This window comes from Dermacentor silvarum, chromosome 7 (genome assembly GCF_013339745.2).
Source record: "Dermacentor silvarum isolate Dsil-2018 chromosome 7, BIME_Dsil_1.4, whole genome shotgun sequence".
NCBI lineage: Eukaryota > Metazoa > Arthropoda > Arachnida > Ixodida > Ixodidae > Dermacentor > Dermacentor silvarum.
The window spans coordinates 127837252-127851698 of NC_051160.1; the positions used below are offsets into that span (position 1 = coordinate 127837252).

The 14447-nt window shown below is 47.2% G+C and overlaps 1 protein-coding gene across 1 annotated transcript in view; it reads right to left on the bottom strand.

The window, feature by feature from the left end:
• The window catches only part of LOC125947211 (neprilysin-like), a 29551-nt gene extending 27124 nt beyond the window's left edge, over positions 1–2427 (bottom strand). The window contains exon 1 of the mRNA XM_049671615.1: positions 2092–2427. Within this exon, the coding sequence (XP_049527572.1) occupies positions 2092–2427 (336 nt within the window). The remainder of the gene's footprint in view (positions 1–2091) is intronic.
• Positions 2428–14447: the final 12020 nt, after the last annotated feature.

Consider the following 14447-nt stretch of genomic DNA (forward strand, 5'->3'; position numbering starts at 1 on the left):
AGAATGCCCAGGCATCCTTGTAGCAGATTTCCGCTGACATAGGCAAGGCGAACGGAATTTTGTTGTTGAAACCGGCGCGACCATGTCGTTCTTGAACTTGCAAAAGCTCATATCTTTAAAACTTCTACAAGCACCATATGCCAAACTTTTTACATTCAATTGCAAGCGTCCGCTACGTACATAGCTTGTTTCCAGTCAGTTTTTACGTGATTGAAGAAGGCTCGTCACTCGGCATGAATACCGTCTAGGGAATAGGACTCAATATCTGTGATGCAACGTTGAAGTATTCGCCGACTCTACCGGCCACTGAACATCACTCATGTAGACTGGAAACTTCTAAGCACCTCTTCCCTAAGCTCCCGGACTTCTCCAACGCATTGCAGAGCATACAATGCAGGCCTTGTGTGTGGCGAGTGAGTCCTAGTTTCGTGTATGCGTTCTCTTCGCAACACCCAGGAACTGACTCGCAGAGAGAACCAGACCATTATTGAATATACACGTAAACATGGACTTACCGTCCTCTGTGGTGGTGAGCAAAAACGCTCGAACAGCATCCTGAATTGTTCGAACGCTAAGAATTGATCTGGCTTATTTCACCCATGGAATATGCCAGAGTGGCTTCGACAAATGCGTTTATACACTGGAAACATTTTACAAGGTGGTGCGAACTACGCTTGGAATAGGTAGCTGATACCCTTTAGTAATAGTGACTACCTTGTTTATTCAGTAATGTTATTAGCTCTACCGTTACCAACTATAGTTATTACAAGTTGTCACGGCGGCCGCATTTTGATGGGGACGAAAAACGAAAACAACCGGCACTTAGATTTAGGTGCACGTTAAAGAGCCCCAGGTGGTCCAAATTATTCCGGAGTCCCCCACTACGGCGTGCCTCATAATCGCAACTTAAACAACCTTTTTTTTTTTAATAGTGCAACTGTAGGGTCGTGGTGCTACACTAACTCCATTTACAAGATAGTGTAGTACTTAAACGTCACGGAACTTGTCTAAGCAGACATGAATGCCGCGAAATTATTTTGAGTTTCTCGATATCTACTGCGCCACTCGCTGGGTTCTTTCACCTCAAGGATTGGGCACTGCACAGCAGCACTGCAAGTTTGCTTTTCGACACTGTGCACACAGCCAAATTCCATTACAATTGGTTCGATTCGTTTCCAATCCAAACATTTACACTAATAAAAGTGACATTGGTCAAAAGAAAACCCTCGCTAAATTTCGGAAGCCTATTGGAAGAAACACATCCTTGTCCGATTGGCTGTTATTTACTTTTCATGTTTCACCGGGATTCGACAACGCCTACGGGTGGCGGGTGTCTGCTGTATTCCCAAGCCTGGACTCTACCTCGAGCACTGCGTATTGCAAGCACAAACCAGCGCCAGTTATCAGACGCAAACTACCTTATCACACGGATCAGCTAACTATAAAGAGAAAATTCATTTGTTTTTATCCCAAGACACACTCACCAAGCAACTCTAAAGCTTCTAGCCTCGTTCTATCAGTGCACAGAGCCGTATTTGCCTTACTGAATGCACGACAAATGTTACTGCATATATGTATATCGCGGGATGCTACGTGATATACTGCAACACGAGTCACAGTGCGGTGTAGCCTATGAAGGTCGAAAACAGTGAATGTGTCGCCTTGTAGCGGTGGAGCAACGCCGCAAACAAGTGCTTGCACCTTTCGGAGGCCCCGCTACGCACAAACATTTCTTTTTTAAGATCACCAGCTCACTGTAAAGGCTGGACGTTTGCACGCACAGCGCAACGACCGCGGTACAGTCACTGCGATCCTTGAGACCGATCAAAATAAGGTCCTCGGCAGCAAGGGCCCTTTCAGCTTCGACGACGAAGCACCTCGATTCTACGCCAGAAACGAGAAGCTTGAGCCGCCAAGTGAAAGAGCCGTCGTGAACCTGAATGTCGTAGCCATCTGTTTATTTGGACAGTGTTGCAGTACAACTTAACGGATTTTGGAGTTGCCAATTGTCACATTCTAAAACCACTTCAGCTTCCCTATAAAGAAGTTCAAGGTGGGTACATGCTCGCTTATAAAGTCCGACTCACTCACCTGCTGCGACTCGTCCGCAGGCAGCGGCTCGACCACGGCCGGCGCAGGCGTCGATTGGGTCGGCTCCCAAACGACGAAGCCGCTTCCATGCGACTCGGAAGCGAGACTCGGCGCTGGCGCAGCGTGCCGTCGACCTTTGCGGCGCCGGCGGCTCTTGAGCGAGGAAACCGCGGAGGAGTCTTTCCCTCCGGGCTGCGCTGAGGTAGCAAGGCTGGGGTTAGCGAGCACCGAAGCCTCGTCGCGAGCGGGTACGCCGTCATCTTCCCGTTCGTGCGCAGGCAGTGTCGACGGTTTGCTGACACCACTCTCCTGTGACGGCGGTGGGTTAGCGGACATCGCTTTTGCTTTGTGGAGCTCAAGGACGAAGTGGAGTAGACTTGCTTGCTAGCGCCCGTTCGCTGCTACGTTCTTCTTCTTCTTCTTCTTCTTCTGCCTATCTCACGTTCTCGAACACGTGACCAGACCGCGCGCGCTGGCGCCAACACCGCGGCGATCCACATCCACAGAAGAAGACATGACTGTTCGAGTTTTTCAGTACGAGGTGACTGGTAGTAGTCAATCGCCAACAAGTCACTTGCACGCCTCTTCATGAATTCAGCGGGAGTCGAAGTTAGCCTATGTCAGTGGCGCACCGACCAGGGGGGGGGGGGTTCGGGTGTTGTAAACCGCCCCCCCCCCCCTCAGGCCGCGTTAACCCCCCCACGCGTCCACCAATCCAACGTGTACCTTCAGTGCGCCGTTCACATTGTCATTACAAATTGGGAGGTGGCTTGAGGTCGAATTTTCCTGATTAACAAAAACACTGTACCACATATCTTGTGTTCATTCATTCACTTTTAAATTACGTTGAGTAAAACGCTGAAGAAATGAGCATCGTCATTCTCCTTCGTGTCATTATATCAGTAGAATTATTAGGCATTTTATTTGCTGTTAGATTCCTCTGGCTAAAGCAAGGAAATTGCATATTGTGCAAAGTGCTTGCTTCCCCCCCCCCCCACACACACACATATAAGTGCAACCAACACCCTTCCCCCTGGCAGAGGTCCTGGGTGCGCTACTGGCCTATTTAGACCCTACGACCGACCAGTTATCCGCTAGTGGGTATGAGCCTCTGTTTTGAGGACATTATTCACTACGCTGAGTTAGCCTGTGCTTACGGTAGTTAAAAAAAGCTATGGGGCTTGGGGGTATGGTTATGCGAGAGTAAAATGCAAAATGCTATGGCAAGATATTCAAGATACAGAGTTAACGCTCGTAAATGAGCCCGCCTCGCCTACACGTATAGGGACCGGGCTCAACAGAGATACCACACCGGATCTAACAATCGTCAACAAGGTGGTAACCGTCAAATGGAGAAACACCTTCGAAGACCATTGGGAGAGATCATAGAATTATAGAAATCAAGATCGAAGAAACCGTAGATGCCGAAATTAATAAAGCCGTTAAATGGATCGACTGGGATAAGTTTCGCAAAATAAGAGACGAAAGGAAGCAAGAGCCGATCGAAAACATAAAACAATGGGCTAAAGACGTCATGAAAGACGTAAGCGTATCACTCACACTATCACGCCGGACCAACCGGTAGAGAAGATTGACAGTCGTTTCGCACATATGTGGGAGGCGAAACAGTCTTTACAACATAGATGGCGTCAACAAAAGTACAATAGGAGTCTACGTAAGCGAATAACTGAGTTAAACAAAAAGATTGAAGAGCATAGCAAACAGTTATGCAAACAGCAATGGGATGAGTTTTGCAATGCTATGGATGGTCAGATTTTCGCTGGCCAGACGTGGCGTATACACAAATACCTGCTAGATCCGGACAATCAAAAACTATCTCAAAAACATAACTTGCGAAAACTTATGCACGGACACAAAGGGAAGGAAGATGAACTCATCGCCGAGGCAAGCGCTACATACCTTCCCTCCAACCCAATAGTCGAGCATGGGCGATATAAAGGACAGCATAATGTGTCCTTGGATGAGGACTTCACTACACAAGAGATTAGAGCAGCAAAACCTCAATACGAAATCTGCCCCGGGACCAGACAGGATTAATAACAAGATGATAAAAAACCTGGATGATCAGGCAATAGAGAATATCACGAAATACATAAACGAATGCTGGACCAAGGGCTCTATACCACAACAGTGGAAGGAAGCCCAGGTCATACTTATTCCCAAACCTGGCAAACCAATTAATATTTCAAATCTGCGGCCCATATCTCTCACCTCTTGCGCAAAGCTTATGGAGCACGCATTCCTTATCAGAGTAAACAATTACCTGGAAGAAAACGAAATATATCCAAATATTATGTTGGGCTTTCGGTCTGGTCTCTCTACTCAGGACGTTATGCTGCAAATCAAGCATCAAATACTAGCCAGTAAAACGAGGTCCACCAGAGCTATATTAGGGTTGGATCTCAAGAAAGAATTCGACAAAGCAGCACATTCGGCCATACTCAGTCAGGTCAGCCACCTAAACCTCGGAGAAAGGGCGTACAATTACATCCGAGACTTCCTAACGAATAGGAAGGCTACCCTCATGATGGGGGAACTCAAGTCAGAGGTGAGGGACACGGGTAGTTCGGGTACGCCTCAGGGCTCCGTGATATCGCCCATGCTCTTTAACCTCATTATGATAGGATTGCCGGAAAAACTCGATGACATCGAAGGAATCAATCACTCCTTGTACGCGGATGACATTACCATATGGATCTCGCAAGGCAGTGATGGAGAGATAGAACAGAAATTACAGGAAGCGGCATGTAAAGTAGAGGAGTACCTTACAGGCAGGGGGCTTGAATGCTCCCCAGAGAAATCAGAGCTTCTCCTTTACAGACCCACCCTCAAGGGCAGGCCGCCCAAGGGGTACATCACAGAGAGAGAGTACGAAGAGATACAGATTCGTACGAAGAATGGCGGGGCCATCCCCATCGTTGAACAAATTAGGGTCCTGGGACTCAATATTGAGTCTAAAGGCACTAACGGCGAAACCCTTAGAAAGCTCGGGACCAAGGTCACTAACGCTATTAGGCTGATTAGGAGAATCACGAACCCCCGCAGGGGCGTCTGCGTAAGCAGGCGTTTGGTGTGTTGCGACACCACGGACCCGAGCACATGGGGGTTGGACCCTCCCGCGCTTAACCGTGCGCGGCTTAGCCGTGTCCGGGGAAAAGGGGATCCTGGAGGTTGAGCCGAAGCCGGGAGTTTGGACCTTTATGGCCCCCTGGCGGAGGCAACACACCTCTTTGGCCTCGGCTTCACGTAGACGGCACCCCCGGACTGACCCACCCGGGGGAAATCGGTAGTTGCCTTTTCCTGTCTCTCTCTCCCTCCAACCTTCGTCTTTTTTACTTTCACTCTTTCCTGTCCTCTCTTTATTTTCCTTTCACTTCCGACTTCGCGGGCAGCAAGGGTTAACCTTGTGCATTATATCCTGCCTTGGGTATATGTATTTGGTTATAGTGGTGGCGTACAGTTGGCGTTTGCAGGACCTGTCCCTTACAGACTCTGCAGCGTCCCCTTGTTGGGCTCCATGGTGGGTGGCTGGCGCCACCGCCGAAACTCATCCCACATATATGGATAGCTCCTTTCCTGCACTTGCTGATCGCCGCCCGAAACGGGGACGCACCGAAGAAATATTCCAATTTTTTGGCCGACAAATTGAGAACTTTCCACGATACCACGTGGTACATAGTGAGAAAACTGACAAGTCCGTGAGAGTGATCTCACCCTTTATTGTTGCAAAGACTCTGACAGAGACTATAGGACCAGGTTACAAGGCGACGAAGTTGGCCAGCGGTGATCTCCTTCTGGAACTCCGCGATAAGAAACAACATGATAAACTACAGAATCTAGTGTCGTTTGGAAATTTTTCTGTGGCTGTGACCCCGCACCGCACCATGAACACCTCCCGCGGTGTTATTTCTGATGACGACATGTTGGAGCTCACTGAAGATGAACTTCTGGAAGGATTTAAGGAACAAAATGTTTTGGCTGTAAAACGAATCAAGATGAGGCGCGATGGTAAGGAGATTCAGACAAAACACATAATTCTTACGTTTGGTTCAAGTGTTCTACCCGAGACCATTGAGGCCGGATACGTCAAACTACGTGTCAGGCCATACGTGCCAAACCCGCTCCGATGCTTCAAGTACCAAAGATTCGGCCACAGCTCTCAGAACTGCCGAGGCCGACTGACATGTGCTAAATGTAGTGCCTTGGAACACACATCTGAATCGTGTGAAAACTCTGTCCGCTGTGTGAACTGTGATGGGGAGCACGCCGCATACTCGCGGTCCTGCCCGTCCTGGAGGAAAGAAAAGGAAATTGTTACTATAAAAGTGAAAGAGAATATTTCATTTAAAGAGGCACGAAGGCGGGTATCATACATGCCCAAGAACACCTTTGCCGATGTGGCGCGTCAGGGGGCAGCGACACAACGGCTTCCGGCGCCTGCCCGGCCCGCAAGCAGCGAGCCGGCAGTGACGCCATCCGCCCCCTCGGCGGCTGCAGCTAGCGCTGCTCCGCCAACTCACAAGAAGGGGCCATCAACCTCCGGGCTCGTGGCCTCAAAGGTCTCGTCCATCGAGACGAGGCCCTCACGTCAAACACTGCGCTCGCAAGAGCGCGTGTCCAGCGCCTCGCAAGAGCCGATGGACACAACAACCGGTCAGACGGCGCCGCCAGCGCCTAAGGAGCTCCGCGAATCTCGCGATCGCTCCAAAAAAGAAAAACCCCGCATCACAGGGCCCGACAAGGGCTCTGTAAGCTAATTTAGAGTCCCTTCACACACAGCGCAAACCTCTTCTCAATATGGACACGCAAATATTGCAATGGAACGTTAGGGGACTTCTCCATAACCTCGATGACGTTAAAGAGCTCCTTCATAAATATAGGCCGAGGGTGCTGTGTGTCCAGGAGACGCATCTGAAATCAGGAAACACAAACTTTTTAAGGCAATACGCCGTTTTTCGCAAAGACCGTGACGACGCTACCGCCTCGTCGGGCGGTGTCGCTATAATTGTCGATAAAGGTGTTGCCTGTCAACAATTAAACCTCCGAACTTCCCTTGAAGCAGTTGCTGTCCGAGCAGTACTGTTTGGTAAACTAGTCACGGTTAGTTCGATTTACATCCCCCCTTGCTATCAACTTTCCAAGACACAGTTTCAAAATTATATAGATGAACTTCCGCCGCCATATATAGTTGTCGGAGATTTAAATGCACATAACACTTTGTGGGGAGACTCTGGTTGCGATGCGAGAGGGCGCCTAATTGAAAACTTTCTGTTTTCTTCAGGTGCATCTATACTTAACCAGAACGAGCCAACGTATTTCAGCGCTACACATAACACATACTCATCCATTGACTTAAGTATAGTATCGAGTACACTAATACCGTACCTGGAGTGGTCTGTTCTCAAGAACCCCTTAGGGAGCGACCACTTCCCTATTATGTTAAACTCAACAAAACAAGATGGATGCTTGCCAAGTTTTCCTCGATGGAACGTGGACTCGGCCAACTGGCAACTGTTCCGAGAGCTTACATGTTTATGTGGCGATGACATTGCTGATTTTAATGTAGACGATGCTGTGGCTTATCTAACATGTTTTATTATTGACGCTGCTGCGAGATGTATTACGCAAACTAACGGATTGACCGAGAAGCGCCGCATCCCTTGGTGGAACGATGAATGTAGGAAAGCACGCAAAAACCAAAACAAAGCTTGGGGATTGCTTCGCAATTCTCCAACCACCGAAAACCTCATTAATTTCAAGCAGGTTAAGTCACAAGGCAGAAGAACCCGTCGACGTGCAAAAAGAGAGAGTTGGGAGAGGTACCTCTCTAGAATAAATTCTTACACAGATGAGGCGAAAGTATGGCATAGGGTGAATAAATTGAAAGGCCGGGAGTCGAACCCTCTGCCCTTAGTAAGTACCCAAGGAGATAGCCTGGAAGACCAGGCAGATTGTCTGGGCGAACACTTTGAATATGTATCCAGTGCAGCTCATTACACAGAAACATTCATGAGGTTCAAAGAACGTGCAGAGCGACAGCCCGTTAATCGGAAATGTGCTCGAAATGAAGATTACAACCGCCCGTTTAGTTTAGCTGAATTTAAAACTGCTCTCGCTTGTTGCAACACCTCAGCACCAGGTGCTGACCGTATCATGTATGAAATGATCAAGCACCTACACCCTGAAACACAAAAGACCCTCCTGTCTCTTTTTAATGTCATGTGGGCTGCTGGGTACATTCCATCTTCCTGGAAAGAAGCTATAATAATCCCTATACATAAACAAGGCAAGGACCCGTCCTTGCCTAGTAGTTACAGACCCATTGCCTTGACAAGCTGTCTGTGTAAGCTCTTCGAAAAGATGATTAACCGGCGCCTTGTCTATCTCCTAGAAAGCAATGGAATACTAGATCCGTACCAGTGTGGCTTCCGAGAAGGTAGGTCGACTACAGACCACCTTGTCCGTATTGAGGGGATTATAAGGGATGCCTTCATACACAAACAGTTTTTTCTATCTTTATTTCTTGACTTAGAGAAAGCGTATGATACCACATGGCGCTTCGGTATTATCCGAGACCTATCCGCTATGGGTGTGCGCGGCAATATGTTGAGTACTATCGAAAGCTACCTTTCTAACCGTACCTTTCGTGTAAGGGTGGGCCGGGCATTGTCGAGGTCTTTCACCCAGGAAACTGGTGTCCCGCAAGGCGGTGTGCTTAGCTGCACACTGTTTAATGTTAAAATGAACTCTCTACGCACGGCTATTCCACGAACGATGTTCTACTCTGTGTATGTAGATGATGTCCAGATTGGTTTCAAGTCGTGCAACTTTGCTGTCTGCGAACGACATATCCAGCATGGCTTAAATAAAGTGGCTAAATGGGCTGATGAAAACGGTTTTAGGTTGAGCCCACAAAAAAGCACATGCGTCCTTTTCACTAATGAGAGAGGAATAGTACCAGACCCTTCTATTGAGCTCTCTGGTACCACATTACCTGTAAGCAAAGAGCACAAGTTTCTCGGCATCATGCTGGACTCGAAACTCACATTTGTTCCGCACATCAAATATTTGAAGGCTAAGTGCCTGAAAACAATGAACTTATTGAAGCTGCTGTCACGTACAACATGGGGCAGTGACAGGAAATGCATTTTAAACTTGTATAGGTGCCTTGTCGGCTCACGACTTGACTACGGCGCGATAGTCTATCAGTCTGCTGCACCCAGTGCTTTAAAGATGTTGGATCCTGTTCACCATTTAGGAATCCGCCTCGCGACTGGAGCCTTCAGGACAAGCCCCGTACAAAGCCTTTATGTGGAAGCAAACGTGTGGTCGCTCTACCTTCAGAGGACTTATGCCAGTTCTACATATTTCCTTAAAACAAATTCAAACCGTACACATCCTACCTATTTTACCATAAATGATACCACATGTGCCACACTATTCAATAATCGACCAACAGCGAAGCAGCCCTTTTCGCTACGCGTGAGAAAGCTCAGTGAATAAATGGGTGCTTCACTACTTGAACATTGCCTAATGCCTCCAGTGAAGCTGTTACCGCCGTGGCAGTGGCTGCTGGTTGAATGTGACACATCGTTTATTGAAGTCACAAAACACGCGCCAGATGCACACATTCAAATGCACTTTTTAGAACTAAAGTCGAAGTACTCTTGCCCTGAATTTTACACAGATGCATCAAAGTCACATGCTGGCGTTTCCTATGCGGCAGTCGGTCCGTCCTTCTCGAAATCCGATGTACTTTATCCCCAAGCAAGTATCTTTACGGCCGAAGCCTACGCAGTGCTATCGGCAGTGAAACACATTGATAGATTGAAACTCCAAAAGGCTGTAATATTTACAGACTCTTTAAGCGTTGTTAAAGCGTTAATGATGCCGCAAAAACATAAACACCCTGTAATTATCAACCTCTACTCACTGATCTGCTCTGCTTATGCATCTAAACAGCAAATCATAATATGCTGGGTGCCTGGGCATAGAGACATTGAGGGTAATGTTCTTGCCGACCAAATGGCCACATCAATAACATCGCACGCTATTAATCCTACAACTGCTGTCCCTGTAACAGATTTGAAACCTTTCTTGCGTAAGAAACTGCGAAGCCACTGGCAACGCTTGTGGGATGCGGAAACAAATAATAAGCTTCACTTGATAAAGCCACAGTTAGGTTTCTGGCCCTCTGCATCGAAAACACGGCGAACTGACGTCCTATTCTGTCGTCTCAGAATAGGACATACATATGGTACTCACAACTTTCTATTGAGTGGTAATGATCCTCCAACCTGTGGTAGATGTGGCGAGAGGCTCACCGTCCTCCACGTCCTCTTGGAGTGTCGGGAAGCCGAAAGAGAAAGAAAGAAACATTTTCCATTAGCATATCGCTATTGTATCCCTCTCCATCCTGCTATGTTTCTCGGTAAAGAACCGCTTTTTGACACCAACGCAGTCCTCGCATTCTTGAAAGATGTTGTGCTACATGTTATTAGCCCAATGAGTTCATAGCGCATCCTCTCTCGAGAGGATGTTGCTGTGATAGTTTTTATAGCACATGCCTCCAGGCCCTTGTGTTTCAAGAGCTCTGTTTAGGCACTTGTGCTTCTGGCTAATTTTCGCATCTTTAATATTTTGTATGTCGTATCATTCCTTCGCAATGCATTGTTCATGTCCATAGTACACATAATTAGTCATTGCCATAATCTTATTACGTATTGATTTTACGCACTTTACAGCGACTGTTTTAGGGCCATTTACAGCCATGTCACATTTAATGTTCATATAGTCCACTATTCATGTACACTAACAAGCCATTACCATCGTCTTGGCGCTCTTTGGCCACGTCTGGCCCTTGCGCCAATAAACCACAATAATCATCAGAATCACGAACAAGTATCAGGGAATGAAAGAGGCTAACATTGTTAGGCTCATTCAATCTTTTGCGATAAGCCACATCATTTACGTAGCTGCGTACCTTAACTGGTACAAGGCAGAAAAGGACAAAATCAATACGCTCATAAGGAAAGGCCCTAGGCTTGCCCGACAGCACTAATACAGAGAGATTAATGCAGCTGGGCATGCATAACACCTTAGAAGAATTGATCGAAGCTCAGCAGATAGCTCAGCTGGAAAGACTCGCCAGCAGCCGGACTGGCAGAAGTATACTCGACAAATTGCGAATAAATTACCATAACCAGCAAGGACCGAAGGTTACGTTGACCAGGAAGATCAGGAGCAGGATTAAAATTCCCAATTTACCCAAAAATATGCACCTGGAATTCAATCAGGGCAGGAGAACGAGCAGAGCTAAAACTCTACTCAAAGCCTATGGCAATGATGAAGAAGCGCTGTTCGTGGACGCCGCGGAATATTCAAATCACCTAGCATTTACAGCAGTAGCAATTAATACAAAGCAAGAAAGCGTACGCACGTGTTCAATCAAATCAGTGTCTCTGAAGTTGCGGAGGAGGTTGCCATCGCTCTGGCTATCGCTTCTCCCAAATATAGACACATTATTAGCGACTCTCGATCGGCTATACGAAATTATGCCAGAGGACGGATATCATGAAGCTGCAAAAATTCTAAACAGTGAAACCAAACTTATATCATCTGAGGAATGTTACGACAACGAAATCATCTGGTTTCCAGCCCATACAGACTGCAAATCCACCGCCAACCCAAACCTTAACGAGTCTGCCCATCGTGTTGCGCGAGGACTCACTAACCGCGCCCGACTAGGGGGGGGGGGGGGGCTCTGGCCGAGGAGGAGATGGAACGGATGGATAGGGCTAGACTTTTCTCATGCAGTGACATTACACAATTCTACAGAAAGCCGAAGTGTATATATCCACCTCCTGACCCAAATTTAAACAGGTCTCAGGCGGTTGACTGGAGGCGACTTCAATCCAGATTTTACACGCACCCGGTACATCTTAACCGCATGTTTCCAGATTTATACCCCGAGGCCAAATGTAAGTTATGTAATGATAGAGTAGCCACCCTAGAACACATACTCTGGGATTGGGAAATAGTTCAGAGAAGAATTGCAGTCCCCCCAGATGAACTAAGGGCGCGGTGGAGAACCGCACTGACTAGCTCTGATCTTCAGGACCAACTTTTGGCCATCCAGCAAGCCCGGGAAGCTACCGAGAGACAGGGTTTCTCTGCTGCCTCCGGCGCGGCCTAGACCCAGGCCATCAATTTGCCGGATATTTATTAAAGTTGACTCACACACTTTACGTGCCAAAACCACGACGTGATTATGAGACACGCCGTAATGGGGGACTGCGTAATAATGTGGACTACCTGGGGTTCTTTGACGTGCACCTATTCTAAGTACACGGGTGCTTTTCGCCATTTCGCCCCCATCGAAATGCGGCCGCAGTACTCTGCTTTTAGAGTATACAGAACATATTACGGCATACTCTATACTATGTTCTATCATAATATAAATATAGTAAATAATGCGAATATGCGACGATTGTTCTAGACCAAGGATGATGATGATCGTTGGAGTTTATTGGCGCAAGGGCCAGATGTGGCCAAAGAGCGCCAAGGCGATGATAATGGCTTGTCAGTGGTATGAATAGTGAATTATAAGGTGTGGATAAAACAGATGTGGGATGGCTGTAAAAGGGCCTAAAAACAGTCGCTAGGTAATAAGGTAATAAAAAATCGGTAGGTAATAAGATTGTGGCAATGACTAATGAAGTGTGCTATGCATACGAGATGCATTGTGAAAGGATGACATACTAAAATAGGTCATAGGCGGGAATTTTCAAAACGCACTACTGCGTAAACAGAGCCCTTCAAGTGCAAGGGCCTGGAGGCATGTGCTATACTGTACTCTATCGCGGCAGCATCCTCTGGAGAGAGGATGCGCTACGTATTTACTCGGCTTATAACATGTAGGACAACATCGCGAAAAAAGTGAGGACTGCTTTGCTATTAAAAAACGGTTTACCAAGAAACATAGCGGGATGGAGAGGGATAGAACAGCGGTATGTCAGAGGAAAATGTTTCTTCCTCTCTCTCTCTCTCAGCTTCCCGACGCTCCAGGAGGACGTGGAGGACGGTGAGCCTCTCGCCACATTTATCACAGGCTGGAGGATCATTACCATTTAATGGAAAATCGTGGGTACCATATGTGTGTCCTATTCTGAGGCGACAGAATAGGACATCAGTTCGCCGTGTTTTCGATGCAGAGGGCCAGAAACCTAACTGTGGCTTAATCAAGTGAAGCTTATTATTTGTTTTCGCATCCCACAAGCGTTGCCAATGGCTTCGCAGTTTCTTAAGCAAGAAAGGTTTCAAATCTGTTACAGGGACAGCAACTGTAGGATTAATAGAGTGCGATGTTATTGATGTGGCCATTTGGTCGGCAAGTACATTACCCTCGATGTCTCTATGCCCAGGTACCCAGCATATTATGTTCTTTAGATGCATAAACAGAGCAGATCAGTAAGTAGAGGTTGATAATTACAGGGTGTTTATGTTCTTGCGGCATCATTAACGCTTTAACAACGCTTAAAGAGTCGGTAAATATTACAGCCTTTTGGAGTTTCAATCTATCAATGTGTTTCACCGCCGATAGTACTGCATAGGCCTCTGCCGTAAAGATACTTGTTTGGGGATAAAGTACATCGGATTTCGAGAAGGACGGACCGACTGCCGCATAGGAAACGCCAGCATGTGACTTTGATGCGTCTGTGTAAAATTCTGGGCAGGAGTATTTCGACTTTATTTCAAAAAAGTGCATTTGAATGTGTGCATCTGGCGCGTGTTTTGTGACTTCAATAAACGATGTGTCACATTCAACCAGCTGCCACTGCCACGGCGGTAGCAGCTTCGCTGGAGGCATTAGGCAATGTTCAAGTAGTGAAGCACCCATTTCTTCACTGAGCTTTCTCACGCGTAGCGAGAAGGGCTGCTTCGCTGTTGGTCGATTATTAAATAGTGTGGCACATGTGGTATCGTTTAAGGTAAAATAAGTAGGATGTGCACGGTTTGAATTTGTTTTAAGGAAATATGTAAAACTGGCATAAGTCCTCTGAAGGTGGAGCGACCACACGTTTGCTTCCACATAAAGGCTCTGTACGGGGCTTGTCCTGAAGGCCCCAGTCGCGAGGCGGATTCCTAAATGGTGAACAGGATCTAACATCTTTAAAGCACTGGGTGCCGCAGACTGGTAAACTATCGCCCCGTAGTCAAGTCGTGAGCCGACAAGGCACCTGTACAAGTTCAAAATGCATTTCCTGTCACTGCCCCATGTTGTACGCGACAGCAGCTTCAATAAGTTCATTGTTTTCAGGCACTTAGCCTTCAAG